This window comes from Myxocyprinus asiaticus, chromosome 27 (assembly GCF_019703515.2).
Source record: "Myxocyprinus asiaticus isolate MX2 ecotype Aquarium Trade chromosome 27, UBuf_Myxa_2, whole genome shotgun sequence".
Lineage (NCBI taxonomy): Eukaryota > Metazoa > Chordata > Actinopteri > Cypriniformes > Catostomidae > Myxocyprinus > Myxocyprinus asiaticus.
Window position 1 is genome coordinate 14,591,244 of NC_059370.1, and position 23,166 is coordinate 14,614,409.

The following is a 23,166-nucleotide window of genomic DNA, read 5'->3' on the forward strand; positions in this document are numbered from 1 at the left end:
CGCTTAGCAGCTCAAAAACTGTAGGGAAATGATAGATTTGCTTTGTTCTTATAATGCTTAAAACCTCTACTTAAGTCTCTTTGTAGGTCTGTAGACAAATTTCTTTTTAAAGGATTAAAATTTTATTTTGATCGTTGATACCTTGACTTAATAATTTCACACCAGACACTCATTTGTCACCACCTTATGGCATCACCAGAAATGGTCACTGAATTATTAAATGGATCTGAAAATGTTTTGGTGAACATAGTCAAAACACTCGAGCCACTTGTATCCCACAAAATGTATCCCACAAAAGCCGGGATAAATTTAAATCCCACAATGCACAAGCACAGAGTATAAAATAAAATTGTGCACATGCACAATTGTCATTATTGTAATTGATTAAATAATTTATTCAAGGCCAGCTTGTGCTCAGTCTTTTATTGTCATGTGTGAAACAGAAGCAAGTGCTCCACAAGATGCCCTTTATTTTTGCAGCTAATTTAGCTAAATTTTGCAATTATTTTGCAATACTTTAATCTTTAAAATACTACAAATATTAAAAGTAAATAATACGTATATATAAATATAATACTGATATCATACTTATATATTAATATATACTGTAATATATGAATACTGCACTGTAAGTGTTGGGACTGTGTGAGCCATCTACTGACAGCTGTGTCCCCCCCCACTTTTAAAATGACTGCTACGCCCCTAAATATTTATCAATAGATCTTTGTAGAGACCAATAAAAAGCAGGAATCAGTTCTTCCTTATGGAGGTTATAATCCAATCAATTCTATACCAAAATGCTTTTAGAATTATTTAGGAGTTAATTAGGTGCAACATTGTTTGGTTATGCTTCAACATTACTTTGCTAGGCTGCTCGATTGCCATAAAACCCATTTTCGAGGTAGTTGATCACTGTCAGTAAGCCATTGATCTAAATGTGCAAAGTTTAAAGTGTTTTGAGAGCCAATATTAACCACAACACTAGCAGTTATGGGTAAATAATCATGCTAAATGAGAAGACGAGCTCTGACTTTCACTTTAATGAACACTGTTCACTTGGTGTGAACACTATTTGTGTGTGTGAGGGCATAAATCCCCATAGGCCGACCTCAATGTATAATACCGACACAGTATTGATTACACATGAGCGAGTCAAATAAATAAGCTCCACAGTTTGCAGAGTATAATTACTTTGGCCAAATCAAACTCAGCTCTCCATTACTTTAAACAACATTAGAAAAGATAACCAGGAATTACGAATGTGGCTGGTTTTCATCAATACAGAAGTGTGAATTTATCTTTTTGCTGTAGCTATCAACAAGATAACCTACATTTATGTGTATATGCTGCAAATCTCTCACAAATCTTCTTTCTCTTATTTTACAGTGGCAAACATACTCTGGAGAGAGGAAGGTATGCATGGTTAGAATAGTTCATTATGGGAAAATTTACCCAAATATGAAAATTCTGACATCCTTCACCTCATGTAGTTATTAACACATATAACAGTCATCCTTCTGTCGAACACAAAAGGAGATGTTAGGCAGAATGGCTGCCTCAGTCACCATTCACTTTCATTATATGGAGAAGAAAGAAAAAAAATGCACTGAAAGTGAATAGTAACTGAGACTAATATACTGCCCAATATCTCATTTTGGGTTCCATGGAAGAAAGAAAGTCATACAGGTTTAGAACAACATGAGACTGTGTAAATGTTGACAGAATTTGAGTTTTTGGGATAACTATCCCTTTTATGCTTAGGCCGATCATGTTTCAGTTTATCTGAGCCATGTTAAGATTATCATATAACAATGTCATATATGTCCTGCTGCAGGTCTGGGGGTTGGAAACATGTTCTATGTGTTTTATGAGGATGGTATTAAAGTCATCCAGCCAGTGGCTTGTGAGATTCAGAGACACATCAAACCCAGCGAGAAGCTTCTTGGCCTGCAGGTAAGCTGTTGTATAAAAGAAATATTAAATTACTTGCTTGTACAAAATAAACCCTCTGTTTGCCCTTCTGCAGGCTCTAACCCAAAGCAAAATATTACATTTATGAGCACTATTTATTTGTCAGAGTACACAGAGTTGGTCTTTTAACCCTTTTTGTATACTACAAGGTTGAGAATGCCTTTAAATTTCTCCTATAATTCCTGATGAATAAAGTAATCAGTGTTTGAAATGCCACCTATTGAAAATGCATGTGTCATTGACAAATAATGTTGTCTGATGTGATGAAAATGAAGTCCTTTTAAAAATCTAGTTTAAAACACGTGTCAAGTTCGTAAAAATTTACCTGCATGCTGGTTATCAGGCCCAGATTAAGAACACACAGGACCCTGGGGCTATAGCAACCCCAAGGGCCCCCTCATGGTCTATCTTGGTAGCCTATCTCAACCCCTTTCACACATGCAACCAGGTAAATTACAGGAAAATTGTTGGGTTGCCTTTACTGGCATGTGCTGTTCACACATAACATCAAAATTGAAATTTTGCTAGAACAAAATTTACCAGTATTTTCAAGAAGGTAGTGTGTTTTATGGACCATAATGGAAGAACACTTAATCTCCCAGAATACTCTAGTTTATCGAAGTTTTCAAACTGGAGTCAAACAACATGAAGCGGGCTTACAAGTTGGGAACCTTAAACTTCTGTTGGACTAATGAAATCCTGCTGTTTTGAATTTCTTTGAACTGCAATTCAGTAAATGCCTCTTCCTGTTATTCCCAATCAATTTGCAACTCATCATCCTGTGGGACATTGTCAGGGTTCAGCCACTTCGGTTAGTTATGTTTTTATTATCTTTGTGGCTGAGCTTTGACATTCATGTTCAGTGTCTTGTCTAGTCTGCGTCTTGTGTGAGAATGCATGGCTTGCTTTATTGGCATTGTCATGTGTTCTCATGTCTTGTTTGTGACTGGCATGAGTGCATTGCTCTTTTTGTCATCTTGGCGGCATGCACTCGCTTCAATGGTTCATGTCTGTCTCTCACGACCTCGGGCACGCTTCGCTTTATGCTCGCTTTGAGCTGCGCATTCGGGTCGCAATCTGTCTTCATGTCGTGCTGAGTTTCAGTCACTTCAGTCTGAGGTGTCGGGTTTGTGTGTGGCCGAACTCTCGCACAGGTGTCCTGTCTCGTTTTGTTCCCTGTTGCATGCATCGCGTGGCATTTGCCTCACAATGTGCGCTCAGGCTTTCTCTAATATGGGAATGCGTGGCATTGCTTTGTTTGGCATTGCTACGCATCCTCTCGTCTAGTCTGTCGGTTGGCATGAGTGTATATTGCCTTATTGTCTTGGCAATGTGCGCTCATACCATTCGGGTGTTTGTGTCTTGTGAGAGCACGTGGCTTTGTGTTGTTTCTGTATTGCCACGTGTCTCTCAGTCTTGCGTCATACCACTCCTTGTTTGCCTATTATTAGTTCATTTGCCCTACTTGTCACCTGATAACCTGTTTGATTTCTCTTCCTATTTTAGTTCCCTCTTGTGCACTGTCCTGTCTCAGTTCGCCTTGTTTCCTGATCCAGTCTGTCATGTCAGTAGTATCTCCTGTTTTGTATTCCAGTTTTGCTCCAGCTCAGCCCATCTTTATTTAATCGCCCTGGACTGTGTTGTTTTCTCCCCTTGTGGAGGTTTTGTTTTTCTGTTTCCTTTTTTGTTGTCACTTTTATTTGTTTAATAAATTCCTATTATCTGCATTTTTGAGTCCTGCCCTCTTTTCCTTCTTGACATTACGAACTGACCAAATTGTGGACTCAGCAGAGATGGAATCACACTCCTCCTCAACCTCCATTGTGCCTGTTTGTGCAGACTGGGCTCAGGGTCCGACAGCCCCGTCATTTTTTATGGGGATCCAGATACCTGCGAAGTGTTTTTGGCCTGGTTTGACCTGCTTTTTAAGGAGCCATCTTTTCTGCCCATGGCCGAACATCAAAGGGTCACTTACATCTCCCTTTGTCTGACTGGGTGGGCAAGACTCTCCTTGCCTCAGGAGTGTAGCGCTGTTTACTGAAGGCATCAGGGCTGTCTTCGGTCATCCTTTTTGAGGCAGAATGGTCTCATTATGTCCGCTCCACCTCCCTTGGAGGCGTATGCCACTGACCACCAGGAGGTGGCGGCCGTTCCCTCTGTCAACCGCCAGGTTGCCATTCCCCAGTCACTGCCTGTGCTCATGACTATGGAGGCCATTCCCCTGTCACTGCCTGTGCTCATGACCTCTGATGTTGTTCCCCTGTCATGGCCAGTGCTCATGACCACTGAGGTAGTTCCCCTGTCACTGCCTGTGCTCACAGCCATGGAGGCTGTTCCCCTGTCACTGCCAGTGCTCATGGCCACGGAGGTCATTCCCCTGTCACTGCCAGTGCTCATGGCCATGGAGGCCATTCCCCTGTCACTGCCAGTGCCTATGGCCACAGAGGCCGTTTTCCTGTTGCCTGACCTTGCTCCCACCCTGGAGCCGTCTGTCCTTGCTCCCATTCTGGAGCCACCTGTCCAGTTCCCTGTGGCCATCGACAAGCCTGATCAGTTCCCTTTGACTGTTTAGCTCCCTGAGGATCCAGTTCCCAGCTCGTTGATAGCCAGGCGTGGCCTAACCCAAACCCTAATTCAATTCAAATTCCAACCAAGATTAGGCTCAATTGCAAGACTAAAAAAATACAAGAGAACTAGCGTGGGTCTGGAGTCCATAAAGAAACTATAGCATTAACTGGAGAGGCCTTTTCTTGAACATCATCATTTCAAGATCCCTTCCTGTCCTATACCTTTCAAATTCTGCTGGAGTTTCTCAGTTACACAGAAACATAAGCACAGAAACTCCACTCATGACATGACCAATATTTCAACTATATCTCACACGGTTCGCATGGATCACAACAAGGCTGCAGTCTGAAGTTTGATCATTGGTTGAACTCCTCCCTCCACTGTCTCTTACAGTATATACATCCCTCTCTATATCTACATACCATTTCTTGGCTCTTTCTGATAGACAGCTGCTAGATTTACACAAGCTATTAAATGAGTGCCTTCCTCTTTTCTGCTGTTTCATCAGAGCTGGGTATGCTGATGAGACAACTGTGTTTGTTTGGAGCTCGGGGCATTGAGAGCTTGTGTTTCCAACCTCCAGAGAGGCAGCGGGCCTCTATAAGGACATCAATCAAATACAAGGCCATATCGGCAGGCCCCAGTGCAAACTCTGGTTATTAAGCATCATATAACAGATGTTTTGCTCATGGGGAAATTACTGTCTTGTCTACTTACCTCTTTTTAAATTCCCTGATCATTGTCAAGACAAGACGATTTATTACGGTTACAGTTAAAGTCGGTATGAAATCAAAATTGACCCTATTTATTTGATTAATGGATGTTATTGGTCTTATTATGTGATTCATCCATGCATATTTTCTATTTTATAAAAATTATTTGACCTTGTAATCTTTAATCAAAATATCATTGCTTTTCCGGTGAAATGACTGACTCTGCTCTGCTGACATATGCAACTGGTTGCCAGCTTTAACTCCGCCTCTTCAATAGTATAAATAAACTTGCAGTCAAAGCAGCTAATGCAGATATGATAAGGTGTATTTTCGTCTGTTTTTCTCCAAAACTATCATTCCTTAACCAAAAATGTCTTGGTTACGGGCCAGCTGGCTTGAATTGATATTTCGAGTGAGGAGGAATAACTGCGTATTTGCGGATGTGTTCGAGACATTTCATGCCTGAATACAATGCTTCAGATGCCTCTGGAGTTTATTCATATTTTTTAATGCAGGTATCTTGGGATGTACAGCACGAGTAAGTGTTTTTTCCTTTATATTTACTGTATTGTGATTCAAAATGTTTAAACATTGTTACCTTTTACTCACTCAACTGCTACAGCCTCGTCATAAGAAAAGATTGTGATGTGCTCATGTGTTTATGTTGTCAGTTTGATCATCATTGTGTTGAGATCGCTGCTCAGTTTCACCAATAACCGACTCTGGCTCATGCAGTATGCTGGAAGGGGTGTGTGTTTGTGTCTACTGCAAACTCGCATTCAGATCTGCCTCCACTTTTCACAATCTAGTCAACAAATGATAGATAAAATCAAGTCCCCGCCCTACATTTTTTTCTTGTTTGTCAAGCTGTTTCACTTGCTTCACAATACAGAAGTAGGTCACAACTTCCGTTTCATTCTGACTTTAACAGCAGCACAGTTGGAGAATGAAGATGTACTGCACAGATGCATTTTACTCAGTGACACTCATTATTTTGTTCTTTCTTAAAAGTAATATGTGTCATTATAAAATATGCTTTGTTGTTTCAGTGATTGACTTTATTTTACATTTGAAATGAAATTTCAGTACACCCTTACATTTAAGGGTTAAAAAAGAACTGCCTGTCTTGATTGTTGTTGAAAATCCCTTGAGTAGCCCAATCAACAGCACCACCACAGAAGATGCCCACTTCTGCTCAAACACTGTGGCCATCAATCAAGAAAACTTTCACCTCTTTAATCATGGCATATTGTGCCTCAGGCCTGCCAGCCACTCACACATCTCGCAGAGTCTGTTTCCATGACACCTCTGTCCACTATTAGTACACATTCACTCTGTCACTTCCTCCCATGCAGGCTAGCTCTACAGAGTCAAATATATTTTTATATATTAAGATTTTTCCCCTTTTTCACCCAATTTGGAATGCCCAATTCCCAGTGTGCTTTTTTTTAAGTCCTCGTGGTCATGTAGTGATTCACTTCAGTCCGGGTGGCGGAGGATGAATCCCAGTTGCCATCAACCGCACATCTTATCACGTGGCTTGTTGAGCACATTGCCACAGAGACATAGCGCGTGTGGAGGCTTCACGCCCTCCACCGCAGCATCTGCACTCAACTCACCACACGTCCCACCGAGAACGAACCACATTATAGCGACCACGAGGTGGTTACCCCATGTGACTCTACCCTCCCTAGCAAACGGGCCAATTTGGTTGCTTAGGAGACCTGGCTGGAGTCACTTAGCATGCCCTGGGATTCGAACTAGCGAACTCCAGGGGTAGTAGCCAGCATCTTTTACCACTGAGCTACCCAGGCCCCCAAGTCTAATACTTTTTTGTTTTTTATAGTTTGGTTTGTTTTGAAGAGCTAAATTATTTGTGTGGCTTCATGGAAACTCATGGAAAGTGGCAAGTAGGATTACATTGTTGAGTAGGCCTGAATTTGTCTACAGAAAATAGATTTTGACCTCTGTTCCTCACAGAGTCCTAGAAAACCTGCTTTTGTATTTGAGGCTCATTTCTAATGAGGCATCGGATTTGGTATCTCATTGAAATTTAAAAACAAACACTGCTTTTTTGAGCTGTAGATTTTAAGCCCTAATCACACTGACAGTGTTTAAATCACTGCAGGTTGATGTCTCTATGCTGTTTGTTGGTAGTAGACATTTCTCAAGCCAGTCTTATGACAAGTCATAATAGGATAACAAAGTTATTTTTATACCGCGCTCTATCTTTTTATATTGTCTTTGTATTTTTTTGGGTGCATCAATCAATTTGGCTTTCGTATTACAATGAAGAGATGATCCGCACTTCAATAGTAAACTGCTAATGTTTTTATAACAACTTTTTTGGGGAAATGGACACAGGCGTTTCGGCGCACAGGCCTTTCTCAGTGTGTAAAACAATCATAGATTCATTACATGACCTTACGTATTCAATCATGATTTGTCACAAGAGAGAATCAATTAAACGATCACCAGGTGCTAACAATAAAAGACACAATTAATTCTCAATACAATGTACCGAACCAGATACATCTGAACAAAATCACCACAAATCACACACAAGTATTACAAAATTTGCATTATTTCATACAATCACTAAACAAGAACAGTCAAATTTGAAAGATTTAATCATTGAAACATGAGGTATGCACCATCATTAATCAATGTTAGTGTTCACATTTTGAATTTCTGTTGAAAATCAACAGTCAGTGGAATGGTTAATTATAATTTGATCAAAGGAAAATCGATAGGTCTCGTTTTCATTTAGATTATTCGGGGCTAGTGCTTTGAGTGTATAAATCCAAAAAGCTTCACATTTTAACAATTCATTATTTAGATTGCCTTCTCTATGAGATCTTTGAACTTCCTCTATCCCTATGCATTCCCAATGTTTAATGCTATGACCCATCTCATTAAAATGTCTTGCTACTGGAGACAATATATCTTGATGTCTAATAGTTGACTTATGTTCATCAATCCTAAATTTTATTTGTCATAACAATTTACCGATATATATATATTTTGGCAAGGGCATCTTAACCTATAAATTACATTTTGAGTTGTGCAGGTTATCAATGACTTGATCTTATACATTTTGTTTGTAAAAGGACATATAAACTCTTTACTTTTTATTAAGTTTTGGCAGGCAGCACAATTTCTACATGGAAAACAACCCTGTATAAATGCTGTATTTTTCTTTCTTTTTAGAACATCTGAACTGTCTGATAAATTCTGTGCTCTTTTATAAGTAAACATTGGAGAGTTTTGAAATGCATTGTTTAATGATACTTCGGGTTATAATATATGCCAATGTTTGCAAATAATAGATTTAATTGTATCACTATTATCATTGTATGTTAATGTACAGTTCACTGAAAAAAAAAAAAAAAAAAAAATCTTCTGTTTGGGGGTAGGTTTTTGTGCAAGTAAAATAATATTTCTAACTAATTTAAAGCATTGCTTAACCAAGTTTCCGGATATCCTCTATCTCGGAATCACTGGATAAGTAATTTGGCTTGTTCATTAAACTCACTATTGGTACTACAAATGTGTTTAAGTCTGTGAAGTTGGATAATCGTTAGCTTTTCTTAAGGGGAGTTGGATGGTAACTATCTGTTGAAGTCAGAAGTTTACATACACCTTAGCCAAATACATTTAAACTCCATTTTTCACAATTCCTGACATTTAATCATAGAAAACATTCCTATGTCACTACTTTATTTTCACTAATTTATTTTAAGAATGTGAAATGTCAGAATAATGGTAGAGAGAATTATTTATTTCAGCTTTTAATTCTTTCATCACATTCCCAGTGGGTCAGAAGTTTACATACACTTTGTTAGTATTTGGTAGCATTGCCTTTAAATTGTTTAACTTGGGTCAAACATTTTGGGTAGCCTACTACAAGCTTCTCACAATAAGTTGCTAAAATTTTGGCCCATTCCTCCAGACAGAACTGGTGTAACTGAGCCAGGTTTGTAGGCCTCCTTGCTCGCACACGCTTTTTCAGATCTGCCCACAACTTTTTTATCAGGTCGAGTTCAGGGCTTTGTGATGTCCACTGCAATACCTTGACTTTGTTGTCCTTAAGCATTTTGTCACAACTTTGGAGGTATGCTTGGGGTCATCGTCCATTTGGAAGATCCATTTGCGACCAAACTTTAACATTCTGGCTGATGTCTTGAGATGTTGCTTCAATATATCCACATAAATTTCCTTCCTCATGATGCCATCTATTTTCTGTCATGCACCAGTCCCTCCTGAAGCAATGCTTTACAGTTGGGATGGCGTTCTTTAGCTTGCAAGCCTCATCCTTTTTCCTCCAAACATATCGATGGTCATTATGGCCAAACAGTTCGATTTTTGTTTTATCAGACCAGAGGACATTTCTCAAAAAAGTAAGATCTTTGTGCCCATGTGCACTTGCAAACTGTAGTCTGGCTTTTTATGGTGGTTTTCGAGCAGTGGCTTCTTCCTTGCTGAGCAGCCTTTCCGGTTATGTCGATATAGTACTCATTTTACAGTGGATATACATATTTCCTCCATTATCTTCACAAGGCCCTTTTCTGTTGTTCTGGGATTGATTAGCATTTTTCGCACCAAACTACGTTCATCTCTAGGACTGCGTCTCCTTCCTGAGCAGTATGATGGCTGCGTGGTCCCATGGTGTTTATGCTTGCGTACTATTGTTTTTACAAATGAACTTGGTACCTTCAGTCATTTTGAAATTGCTCCCAAGGATGAACCAGACTTCTGGAGGTCCACAATTGTTTTCTAAGGTCTTGGTTGAGTTCTTTTGATTTTCCTATGATGTCAAGTAAAGAGGCACTGAGTTCCCTATTTGTCACTCACTCGATGTTGTGTCGATGTAGTGACACTAGGGGTCACTCTTGGGAGCCCCAAACACCTCTGCTTTTTGAAAAAGGCCAATGGGAATTGGCGAGTGGAATTTGCATGCCACTCCCCTGGACATACAGGTATAAAAGGAGCTGGTATGCAACCACTCATTCAGATTTTCTCTTCAGAGCCGAGTGGTTGTGTTCAGCAAGCTGAATTACTCTGCCGATCCATTCACCTCAAAAAGCTGTTGGATTTATGCCGCATTACAGTGGCTTCTCCCCCTCTTGCACTGGTGAAGTGCAGAGAATGCCCCTGGGTGCTTCAGCAGCTAAAAGAGTATATTCTTCCTACTAAAAGAGTATATTTTCCCTTCTTAAAAGAGTGGCAGTAACGGAGAGTGTCTTTTTAAAGATGCCTCTCTGTTTGTGTGTATTTCCTGGTTGCGGTCGTTACCTCTCCGCTTCCGATGGCCACGATCGTGGTCTTACGTGCTTGGCTGCTGCCCACACGGAGACAGCATTCGTGGATGGGTCAACAGGTTGCATTGCGAGAGCATGACCATGGCAATGCTGCAGTCACGGTTTTTCCTTTGTTAGAGGGAAGGACAACCCCAGCGGCTCCCCGCCTTGGTCCTTCTACCTACGGGTTTGAGGCCACGTCGGTTAGCACTGGGGGCGATTTGGGGACCCCAATGGGAGCCACTCCACTGGGTAACTCCCCACGGACCTCCCATTCCACAGTACGCTTGTTTGCCCCACTGATTGATGCAGGAGCTGCGCTCGGCGACTGACCTCACTCTCCTGGTGACGAAGGTCACGGCGCGGTCTCTTGGGCAGGCGATGTCCACCCTGGTGGTCCAGGAGCACCACCTATGGCTCAACCTGGTCGAGATGAGAGAGGCTGATAAGGCACGGTTCCTTGATGCCCCCATTTTCCAGGTCAGCCTGTTTGGTGACACTGTCGAGGACTTCACCCAGCAGTTTTCGGTGGTGAAGAAGCAGATGGAGGCTATACAGCACAACCTGCCCCGGCGCGGCTCAAGACCCTGCACCCCATCTGCTCATCACCAAGGGTAGTGTCCTCCTGCAGCAACAGCACCGGCTCCACTGCAGCCAGCCCCCACGGCCTGGCCCCGGTGTGGAGCCCACTGCAGGAAGCTGATACCACCCGTCTCACGGCCGGCCGCCAAGAACCCAAGGAAGGCTTCGTAGCACCCCTGAGATGGGAGACCCAGGGACGAGGAGACCCGCTTCTATGGAGCTGGTGGACAGACCACTCCATCCCCCGGTGGAGGAGAATCTTTTGTTTCATTTTTCAAGAGGCTGCGGTACCCAAAACTGCAACAAAAGAGTGGTTTTCTTGTCCCCTGGGTCACATGTCAGGTGCGCACAGCCGTCGTCACGACCACCATCCCATTTTGACAGGTTTGGCGCTCCAGCAGCGGACCCCCGCCCCTGTGCGCCCAGCTGTGGCACAAACATGCCCACACCAGTTTGGCTCCGATGGACTGCGGGGACGATATTCCTCCTCCCCCCTCATCAACCAATCTTATGGTGGGCGTCAGGAGCCAGGTAAGTGCTTTGATGTCTCCGGACTCAGCACAGGCATGGGGTTCGAGCCCCTTCGATGTGGCGCCTCAGGCTCCGCCCTGCCGCGAGGCCCCACCTGCCGGTATGTCCGACGTGATTATCCCCTTAGTCCCACTTGCCCGGAGTTTGGACGCATGGCTTGCGCTTTCCAACCCGCCGCGATGGCTGACCTGGACCGTCCGACTCGGCTACGTGATTCAGTTCGCCAGGTGCCCACCCAGGTTCAGCAGCATCTGCTTCACCTCAGTGAAGGGCGAGAACATAGACTCCCGTTCAAGATGCTGACGCAAAAATGCATTTTTCGGCATCAAGATTGGTTCGCGCCGGTAGACCTGAAGGATGTGTACTTCCACGTCTCGGTCTTACCTCGACACAGACCCTTCCTGCAGTTTGCTTCAAGGGCCGAGCGTACCAGTACAAGGTCCTCCCCTTCGGCCTGTCCTTGTCCCCTCGCGTCTTCACGAAGGTCGCAGAGGCAGCCCTTGCCCCGCTAAGGGAAGTGGGTATCCGCATCCTCAATTATCTCGATGACTGGCTAATCCTAGCTCACTCTCAGGATGTGCTGTGTGTGCACAGGGACCTGGTGCTCATGTACCTTAGCTGACTGGGGCTTTGGGTCAACTGGGAAAAGAGCAAGCTCTCCCCGGGTTCAGAGCATCTCTTTTCTTGGCTTGGAGTTGGACTCAGTCTCGATGACACCGCACCTCGCGAACGAGCATGCACAGTCGGTGCTGAACTGCCTGAAGGCGTTCAGACAGAAGTTCAGACACTGAAATTTTTCAGAGGCTCCTGGGACATATGGCATCCTCAGCAGTGGCCACACCACTTGGGTTGATGCATATGAGACCACTTCAGCCCTGGCTTCAGACTCGAGTCCCGAGATGGGCATGGCACCGCAGGACACATTGCATGGTCATCACGCCGATCTGTCGCCACCTCTTCAGCCCTTAGACCGACCTTGCATTTCTACAGGCAGGGGTTCCCCTAGAGCAGGTCTCCAGGCGCGTCATGGTTACAACAGACGCCTCCAAGATGGGCTGGTGTGCCATATGCAACAGGCACACAGCCGCCGGCTCCTGGACTGGCCCACGGCTGCATTGGCACATCAACTGCCTCGAGTTGTTGGCAGTACTGCTCACCCTGCGGAGGCAAGCACGTGTTGGTCCGGACAGACAACACGGCAACGGTAGCGTACATCAACCATCAAGGTGGTCTACGCTCCCGTTGCATGTCACAACTCGCCTGCCGTCTCCTCCTCTGGAGTCAGCAGTGCCTCAAGTCGCTACGAGCCACTCACATCCCAGGCGACCTCAACACCGCAGCGGACATGCTGTCACAACAGGTTATGCTCAGGGGAGAGTGGAGACTCCACCCCAGGTGGTCCAGCTGATTTGGAGTCGATTCGGTCGAGCACAGGTAGACCTGTTTGCTTCCCGGGAATCCTCGCACTGCCCGCTTTGGTATGCCCTGACCAAGGCACCCCTCGGTATAGATGCGCTGGCACAAAGCTGGCTCCCTGGACTACGCAAATACGCCTTTCCCCCAGTAAGCCTGAAGGTCAAGGAGGATGAGGAGCAGATAATCCTAGTAGCACCCTACTGGCCCACCCACGCTCCTTGCGACAGCACCCCCCCCCCATGAATTCCCTCTGTTAGTGAATCATGCCTGGAGTTCAGTCAGGGTTACTCTCACGTGATCCTGAGACCCCGACCGGGCTATGTGCCCATGGTTCCCATGACCCCTTTTAGGGATCAGGTGGTGAACCTGCAAGCGCTGCCCCAGGAGGAGGCAGACCCAGCCTTGGTGTTAGGCCCTGTACTGGGGTAGGTGCTCCACATGTGATATCTTCCACTAAATCGTTTCCCTGTCGGTAAACTGCGTCTTACTTGGGCAGAGGCCCCTCTGCCCCCGGTCACCAAGTTTGTAGAAACTCCTCCCCCCTCGGGTAGGACCTACCATACAACTTCTCCACATGACATACTTTCGACAAGACTCGGTAAGACCATGTGACATATTTCCACTCAAAATACCCCCCCCCCTTCTCTGGGCGGGGTCTCCACGGTGTCTTCCCCTTGGGAGTGACACCCCCCCCGATGTAGACATTTATGGCCCCCAGTCGGTTAACAAATTCCACTCTTTTTGGGGAGAAAAAAGAGGAAAAGAGGCCATGGCTGGGCTAGCCTGTCCATATTTGTTGGGCAGTCGACTTGTTCCCGAAGGACCATTCGATGCTCATAAGAGTGTTGGAGGAGGTTACGTTACAGCCTGGTGCGCTGGCTACGAGGCACACAGCGGTCTGCCTGTCTCGCACAGCCAGTCCACGTGACACAGTTCAGCTAGTTGTGGTGTTTTGTATAGGGACCCCTAGTGTCACTACATCGACACAACTTTGAGTGAGTGACAGATAAGGAATGTCCTGGTTACTTTCATAACCTCCGTTTCCTGATGGAGGGAACGAGGCATTGTGTCCCTCTTGCCACAACACTGAACTACCCACTGAAATGGCCGGGACCTTGTCTCGGCTCCTCAGCACAAAACCTGAATGAGTGGTTGCATACCAGCTCCTTTTATATCCATATGTCCTGGGGAGTGGCATGCAAATTTCACTCACCAATTCCCATTGGCCTTTTTTCAAAAAGTAGAGGTGTTAGGGGCTCCCAAGAGTGACCCCTAGTGTCACTACATCGACACAGTGTCTCGTTCCCTCCATCAGGGAATGGAGGTTACGAAAGTAACCAGGACGTTTGAAGGTAGGCCTTAAAATACATCCACAGGTACACATCCAATTTACTCCAATTAGCCTATCAGATTGACATCATTTTCTGGAATTTTCCACGCTACTTAAAGGCACAGTTAACTTAGTGTATGTAAACTTCTGACCCACTGGAATTGTGATATAGTCAATTTAAAGTGAAACAGTCAGTTTGTAAACAATTATTGGAAAAATTACTCATGTCATGCACAAAGTAGATGTCCTAAATGACTTGCCAAAACTATTGTTTGCTAATATGAAATCTGTGGAGTGGTTAAAAAATAAGTTTTAATGACTTCAACCTAAGTGTATGTAAACTTCTGACTTCAGCTGTATCTGTTGGCTTACGATAGATGGTTGTATCAGAATCAGAATGAGCTTTTTTTTACAAAGTATGCTTACAAACACAAGGACTTTTTCATGGTGACAGAAGCTTCCAGTGCCTAGAGAATGCAACCATATATACATACAAAAATATACATTTAAACATATATACATATAGTGATATAAAAAAAAAAAAAAATATAAGATATATCAGATAAAAAAAGAAATATACAATAGAGCAATAGTGCTGTTTGAATATTTTAGATACAGATATACAGTTATGTGCAAGTGATGTAATGTATTGAATAATAGGTAGGATATGTTAATGAATATAAATGAAATATGGATATAAGTAGGAATGGATGGATTGAATATTGCACATGGTTGTATTGACAGTTTTAACTGTTTATGTGGTGTATGGCCTGAGGGAAAAAAAAATTCCTGTGCCTGGCTGTTCTGGTGCTCAGTGCTCTGTAGCGATGGCCAGAGGGCAATAGTTTGAAATGGCAGTGTGCTGGGTGAATGGGGTCAAGAGTGATTTTACCAGCCCTTTTCATCACTCTGGATGTGTACAGTTCTAGCAGGGTGGGTAGGGGAGCGCCAATAATCCTCTCAGCAGTCCGAACTATCCTTTGAAATCTTCTGATGTCTGGCTTGGTAGCTTAACCAAACCAGATAGTTATAGAAGTGCAGAGAACAGACTGAATGTCTGCTGAGTAGAACTGTACCATCAGGTTGAACTTCCTCATCTGGCGAAGGAAGTACAACCTCTGCTGGGCCTTTTTCAAAATGTAGTCTATGAGGGTCTCCCACTTCCTGTGAGACAGTAGTGCCCAGGAACCTGAATGACTCCACTGCTGCCACAGTGCTGTTCAGAATGGTGAGAGGGGTTAATGTTGGGGTGTTTCTCCTAAAGTCCACTATCATCTCCACTGTTTTGAGAGTGTTCAGCTCCAGGTTGTTTTGATTGCACCAGATGGCCCGCTGTTCAACTGCCCTTCTATATGCAGACTCATCATCATCTTGGATGATGCTGATGACTGTAGTGTCATCTGCGAACTTCAGGAGCTTGACAGAGGGGTCCTTGGCGGTACAGTCATTTGTGAACAGGGAGAAGAGTAGTGGGGAGAGCACACATACCTGTGGGGCACCAGTGCTGATTATACATGTGCTGGAGGTGAATTTCCCCATTCTCAATAGCTGTTGCCTGTCTGTAAGAAAGCTGGTGATCCACTGACAGATAGAGGCAGGAACAGAGAGCTGGTTTAATTTAGTCCATAGGAGAGTGGGGTTGATAGTGTTAAAAGCTAAACTGTAGTCAATAAATAGTATCCTTGCATCTAGTCTGCCTAGATGTTGAAGTATGTAATGCAGTTCCATATTGAATGCATCATCTACAGAACTGTTTGCTCAATAGGAAAACTGCAGGGGATCCAGGAAGGGTTCAGTGATGTCCTTCAGGTGACATGAGTAGCAGGAGAGTGGAGGAGGGTGGTTGCAGGAGGTGTAAATGTTTGTGTGCTGCAAAGTTCGAAGCCGGTGTGGGTATGTGACTGAGCTTTTCAAATCTACAGTAAAACACATTCAGGTCATCAGCCAGTTGTTGATTCCTTACAGTGTTGGGGGATGGTGTCTTGTAGTTGGAAAAGTCTTTCAGGCCTCTCCACACTGATGCAGGTTCGTAGCTTCTTTTAGCCACTCTAATCTCCTTTGTCAGTCTGTTTTTGGCCGGATTGTACAAGATTTTATCCCCACTTCTGTAAGCATCCTCTTTGGTCTGACGAAGAACTTTGAAATTGATTAATTTATTGAAAATGTACCCAGTACTATTGGTCTAAATGAATGGTCCTCTAAGGATTTATGTATTTTAGGCAGGGCATATAGTCAGAATTTTAGGATGTTCATTTTTAAGGTATTTCCATTCTTGTTCCCTAATCCATTTGTTATTTAAACCAACTAGTAGAATTCCATCAATTTGTTTTTTGTAGTTATCAGTCAGATTGAATACAAGTATTTTTTTATTTTTTTATAAAACCACTCATCTTGTAGCATCCCTCTTATTTTAGCAATATACACTGGCATCCAAAAGTTTGGAATAATGTACAGATGTTACTTTTTCAGAAGAAAATGGGTACTTTAATTCACCAAAATGTCATTCAACTGATCACTAAGTATAGTCAGGACATTACTGATGTAAAAAAAAACAGCACCATCACTATTTGAAAAAAGTAATTTTTGATCAAATCTAGACAGACCTCATTTCCAGCAGCCATCACTCCAACACCTTATCCTTGAGTAATCATGCTAAATTGCTAATTTGGTACTAGAATATCACTTGCCATTATATCAAACACTGCTGAAAGCTATTTGGTCTGTTAAATTAAGATTAATTTTGTCTTTCTGTTTGTTTTTGAGTTGCCACAGCATGCAGTAGACTGTCTTGAGGTCAATATTAGGACAAAAATGGCAAAAAAAGAAACATCTTTCTCAAGAAACTCGTCAGTCAATCATTGTTTTGAGGAATGAAGGCTATACAATGCTTGAAATTGCCAAAAAAACTGAAGATTTCATACAATGGTGTACACTACAGTCTTCAAAGACAAAGGACAACTGGCTCTAACAAGGACAGAAAGAGATATGGAAAGCCCAGATGTACAACTAAACAAGAGGATAAGTACATCAGAGACTCTAATTTGAGAAATAGACGCCTCAGCAGACAGCTTCATTGAATTCTGCCCCCTCAACCCCAGTTTCATGCACAACAGTAAAGAGAAGACTCAGGGGTGCAGGCCTTGTCAGACAAATTAAACACAATGTTCTCTTGTTCTTGTGGATGATAGTTATTGGGTGAAATTACCTACCGAGACCCCTTTCCCCAGTGTCCTCTTCTTGTTGATTTCTTGTGTATTGGTTCTGTTTGTAGCAATGAAGTGGGCCCAAAAATGTTTTTCTGGGCTGATAAGATGTTGTAGAAGATGAAGTTGTGTAAGAATCACATGATTCTGAAGTGCTGATAAATCTTGATATATTACGTCCATTGATGTTGCTTAGATATTTCCATCATCCAAGTGTATACCTTGTGATCTTTGTAGTCCATGGTGTCTCTTTTGAATTTCTAAATCTTGATGTTAAGTAACTGGGTTCTGAATTGTGGAGTTTTTCTTCAATTTTACTTTGAAGATCATCTAAATGCTTTTTGTCATAAGCTTGTTGGAATTCAGTTTTTCATTCCTCAATTCTGCTGGTAAAAGTCATAATTTCTTTCTTAGAAAACTCAACAACTAAAAGCATCAAGTTCATCAAACAATGATTGAGGATTTCACACGCTTTACAAAAGTCAGGGTCACCTCGACTGATTGTTGGTTCTTTTTGTATGCGTAGTCCTCGAGGGATTCTTCAGCTTCTGTAGTATTTACTGAGCATTTTGCGTGTAACTTCATACGGATTTCTTTTTATTGAAGATTCCACAATTTCTGTTCCATTTGTTCAATAGTGTCTTTCATTGATGTGGAAGAGGCAATAATTTGGCCTGGTAGTAATATCTTCTCTATATCCCCCATAGTATAAGTAAATATGTTGGCTTTCTCATTGTTTCGTTTACTTATCTCGTCAAACGACATCTTGTCAGTCCAACAAAGTTATTTTTACACTGCGCTCTATCGTTTTATATCGTCTTTGTATTTGTTTGGGTGCGGCAATCCATTTGGCTTTCATAATACAATGAAGAGATGATCCGCTCTCCGATAGTAAACTGTTAATTTTTTTATTACATAACTCGATATCAACTTTCTTTTGATCAAATTATAATTAAACATTCTATTGACGATATATTTTCTTTGGCATAGGACATCAACAGAAATTCAAAATGTGAACACTAACATTGATTAATGATGGTGTATACCTGATGTTTCAATGATTGGATCGTTCACATTTGACTGCTCTTGTTTAGTGCTTGTATAAAATCATGTATATTTTGTAATACTTGTTTGTGACTTGTGGTGATTTTGTAAATTTGCATTCAGATGTATCTGGGTTGGTAAATTGTATTGAGAGTTAATTGCGTGTCTTTTATTGTTAGCACCTTGTGATAGTTTAATTGATTCAATCTTGTTACAAATCATGATTGAATACTTAAATTCATGTAATGAATCTACAGAGATGTGGTTTGACCCCATACTCAAACCCTAAACCTAACCATGATGTGGAAGAAATTAAACATTGGGTTTAGAACAAGACCAGGGCACTCGTATTGTTTGTCGCCACATTGTTTTGCTGCTCATCTGCATAAAGTTGAACTGTGCTCAACTTGGTTGTATCGCCAACGGTCACTGTGGCTAATGTTGGCAAAAATTTGCAACTCTCATTGAAAATGAATGACTTTCTGATCACTTTACGACTGCTTTGGCCTTTATTTGTGCACAAAAGAACTTTCTGGAGCTCGAAGCATTTATTGACTCACAATGGTTTTCAAAAAGTACTGTATACTGTAAAGGTGTTTGAGTTGAGTTACTTTTCAATTTTGAGAGACTGAATGTAAAGAATTTTGACAAGTCAGTCTTTTTTATTGTTATTCCTGAAGGAGGAGGTATGTCCGCAAGTGGAGGGGGAGAAGGATCTGAAATGTTTGTGGACATCAGCGGTCAACGTGAAGGACAAGTTCATTTATGCCACTCAGCCTTTGCTGAACAGGTTGCTCATTGTAGACATCCAGTCACAGAAGGCTGTTCAGGTAAGCCAGTGAATCAATAGCTAGAACCATTACTCTTGTAAACATACCACAGACACCTTCTAAAATCTGAATAACGATGCTAAAGTAGAGCACAGTTTACTGATACCAGAAATGCTTTTTAATGTATTTAATGTATTATGGCTACTGCATAATTCATAATCTTCAAACCACTGTAGGTTCCAAGCATATTTTAATTACAATCCTAGTTACATATTTTCACATCCATTTATTGCTCATCCTCATTTTTATTATGCAAAGTCTAAATCACTTTTTCTAGCCATGGCCATTCTATAATCCTTACTAAGGCCAGCTTCAGAAAACAGCTCTTGATCAAAGTAAAACAGGTTTAGATGTTGTTTGAGAAATTATTTACAGCAGTTGGTATGCTAGAATATTCAGTTGTTCATGTACAGCTGCTAAACCTTGTTTGCTGTTTCGGGTGTTTTTGGACCAGTTTTGATTTTCTTTCTTTAAAAAAAAAAAAAAAGGTATCCTTTATCTGAGTGGTACAAGACTATCTGAAGGTGACTTTTCCTCCACTAGCTATCTGAACACACACACACACACACACACACACACACACACACAATCTGGACTTGATTCAAGTCTAACAAGACTTTTTTTTTACGATTCATTTTTGACTCAACATAGGAAATTAATGGGAAATACTAAAATACAGAGATTTGTTTTTGTTTTGTTTTGTTTGTTTTTTTGGTCAAAAATCAATGTAAACATTTTTATTCCAGCAGATTGTGATGTTTTGACACTTTCAATTTACTGAAATGAAGTTTTTTTGTAACATAAAATGTGCTTCTTTTATTTGAAAATGAATGGTGTAAGTAATTTAGAGCTAAATAAGGTCTAAATACCATAAAACATTAGTGTTTTTACTTTAGTAAAATGAGTGTTATTACATATCTAAAAAAAAGAAAATATTACACGTATGTTTGGGTCATTTTTGACCTGCAAACATCACAAGTGTGACTCACAAACGAACAGTGCACAAGGGCTAAAGGCATTAGAATAAAATGTATTAGATTACAAAGCTGTTTATGTTGTATGTGCGATATGTGGTCATAACATTCAAAATCTAACCATATTTAACAGTAAATGAATACATTTTTATTTGGCTGATGTGTCAGGCTTAAAAGTCGCTTTGTTACAGAGTGAATGCCCAAATGAGTGCCAGCAAGACCCTCTTTTCATTCCAGCTCTTACCTGGGTATTCAGTGATGCCCTGTGATATGTTGGCATGGGTCAAACAAATTTGTTCACCTGGGGATTCGGTTTTCATCACCCCAGATTAGCAAGTGTTAATTAGCTTGATCTTTTAGTAAATGAAAAACAGACAGAAGAATCCTATATTTATCAAGTTATTTACTCTTTTGTTTTGTTTTTTGTTTTTACAAATTACATTAAAGCTGGGGGATTCATTATTCATCAAGCAATCAAATTAGTTCTGCTGATTGTTTATGCTGTATGTTTGAAAATTCCCCACAACTGCTAAGGATTACATTGAAAATGTGTTTATTTGTACTAAAATGTAATCCTCGGAAGGAGGGAAGGGATGTGGTGCGATTAAAAACGTAACGTGCACATCTGGTCCTACAGGTTATTGCACACACAGAGACTGCAGCCGAAGACAACAATCACCCTTCTTCATCTTAGCTACACATGAACACTAGTTTACGCTCCGTTTCTCTTAATACTGTGTTGTCAAGTCAAGCAGAGCAAAATATTTTTATTGTGGAGGACTAAAAGGGATAGCTCACCCAAAAATGATTTACTCACCCTTGTGTCATTCCAAACCATTTTCTTCTGCAGAACATAATATATCTATCTATATATATATATATATCTATCTATATCTATATATATATCTATCTATATCTATATCTATCTATATATATATATATATATATATATATATATATATATATATATATATACTAACAAGTTATTGGAGAAAAAAGGGTGTGTGTGTGTGTGTGTGTGTGTGTGTGTGTGTGTGTGAGAGAGAGAGAGAGAGAGAGAGAGAGAGAGAGAGAGAGAGAGAGAGTGAGAGATGGAGTGTGTGCGATCACATCTCTGTTGCCACTCCCAAGCTGAGATGCTGTAGTGTTAGTCAGCTTTCTGAAGATAATGACATTTTGGTCAAATGCATCCTATTTTCTCTGTAGAAAAATAGCCATCCAAGCGGGTGTATTCCTCCCTATTTCGCGGTAGCTGGTGCACAACAATCATTCACTATAGAAACCATAATGTCCCCCATCATTTTGAACAGTATGTCCTCTCCAGTGTGGAAACTATGGTAAGAGGTAAGCGTCTTGAGTTTGTGTAATTAATCAGTCTGTTGTTTAAAGCTATTTACCAGCTTTAGAAGTGTTGTAGAAATCTGAGAAATCACGGAGTGCCGATCACCACAGCTGACTCATTTACACACAAAAATGGTCTTTTGCTGCCACCTGCTGGCTAAAATCTGTGATGCCACAAAAATAAATGTAAAGAGACACAGCTAGCTTTTACACATCTGCACTGCTCTAACACTTTAGTTTAGAACGTCATGAACAAAAGTAAAGTGATACAAACAGTGAAGCGTCCGAGTGCTGATGTTCTGAGACATTGGTACTCATGGAACATCTCTCATCCAGTCAGATTCGAAGACTGGAACTAACTATATATATATATATATATATATATATATATATATATATATATATATATATATATATACCAGAACTGACAAATTCTATGGTAACACAGATAACCACTCTGTACAATTGTGGTGAGAAGAATATCATCTCAGAATGCTATTCTGAGATGCGGGTTGGCGCTGTTTTGTTGGCACGATTGGGACCTACACAATAATAGGCAGGTCGTGGAAAAGTTCATTTATTTCAGTAATTCAACTCAAATTGTGAAACTCGTGTATTAAATAAATTCAATACACACAGACTGAAGTAGTTTAAGTCTTTGGTTCTTTTAATTGTGATGATTTTGGCTCACATTTAACAAAAACCCACCAATTCACTATCTCAAAAAATTAGAATACATCATAAGACCAATAAAAAATTGTTGGCCTTCTGGAAAGTATGTTCATTTACTGTATATGTACTCAATACTTGGTAGGGGCTCCTATTGCTTTAATTACTGCCTCAATTTGGTGTGGCATGGAGGTGATCAGTTTGTGGCACTGCTGAGGTGGTATGGAAGCCCAGGTTTCTTTGACAGTGGCCTTCAGCTCATCTGTATTTTTTGGTCTCTTGTTTCTCATTTTCCTCTTGATAATACCCCATAGATTCTCTATGGGGTTCAGGTCTGGTGAGTTTGCTGGCCAGTCAAGCACACCAACACCATGGTCATTTAACCAACTTTTGGTGCTTTTGGCAGTGTGGGCAGGTGCCAAATCCTGCTGGAAAATGAAATCAGCATCTTTAAAAAGCTGGTCAGCAGAAGGAAGCATGAAGTGCTCCAAAATTTCTTGGTAAACGGGTGCAGTGACTTTGGTTTTCAAAGAACACAATGGACCAACACCAGCAGATGACATTGCACCCCAAATCATCACAGACTGTGGAAACTTAACACTGGACTTCAAGCAACTTGGGCTATGAGCTTCTCCACCCTTCCTCCAGACTCTAGGACCTTGGTTTCCAAATTAAATACAAAACTTGCACTCAT

The 23,166-nt window shown here is 41.6% G+C and overlaps 1 protein-coding gene across 4 annotated transcripts in view; it reads left to right on the forward strand.

Annotated features, from left to right (window-relative positions):
- LOC127418326 (follistatin-related protein 5-like) overlaps positions 1–23,166 on the forward strand; it is a 314,771-nt gene that overhangs the window by 272,151 nt on the left and 19,454 nt on the right. For all 4 annotated transcript variants that reach the window (XM_051658892.1, XM_051658895.1, XM_051658893.1 and 1 more), the window contains 3 exons: positions 1,387–1,413; positions 1,835–1,953; positions 19,339–19,488. In XM_051658892.1, the coding sequence (XP_051514852.1) occupies positions 1,387–1,413; positions 1,835–1,953; positions 19,339–19,488 (296 nt within the window). The remainder of the gene's footprint in view (positions 1–1,386; positions 1,414–1,834; positions 1,954–19,338; positions 19,489–23,166) is intronic.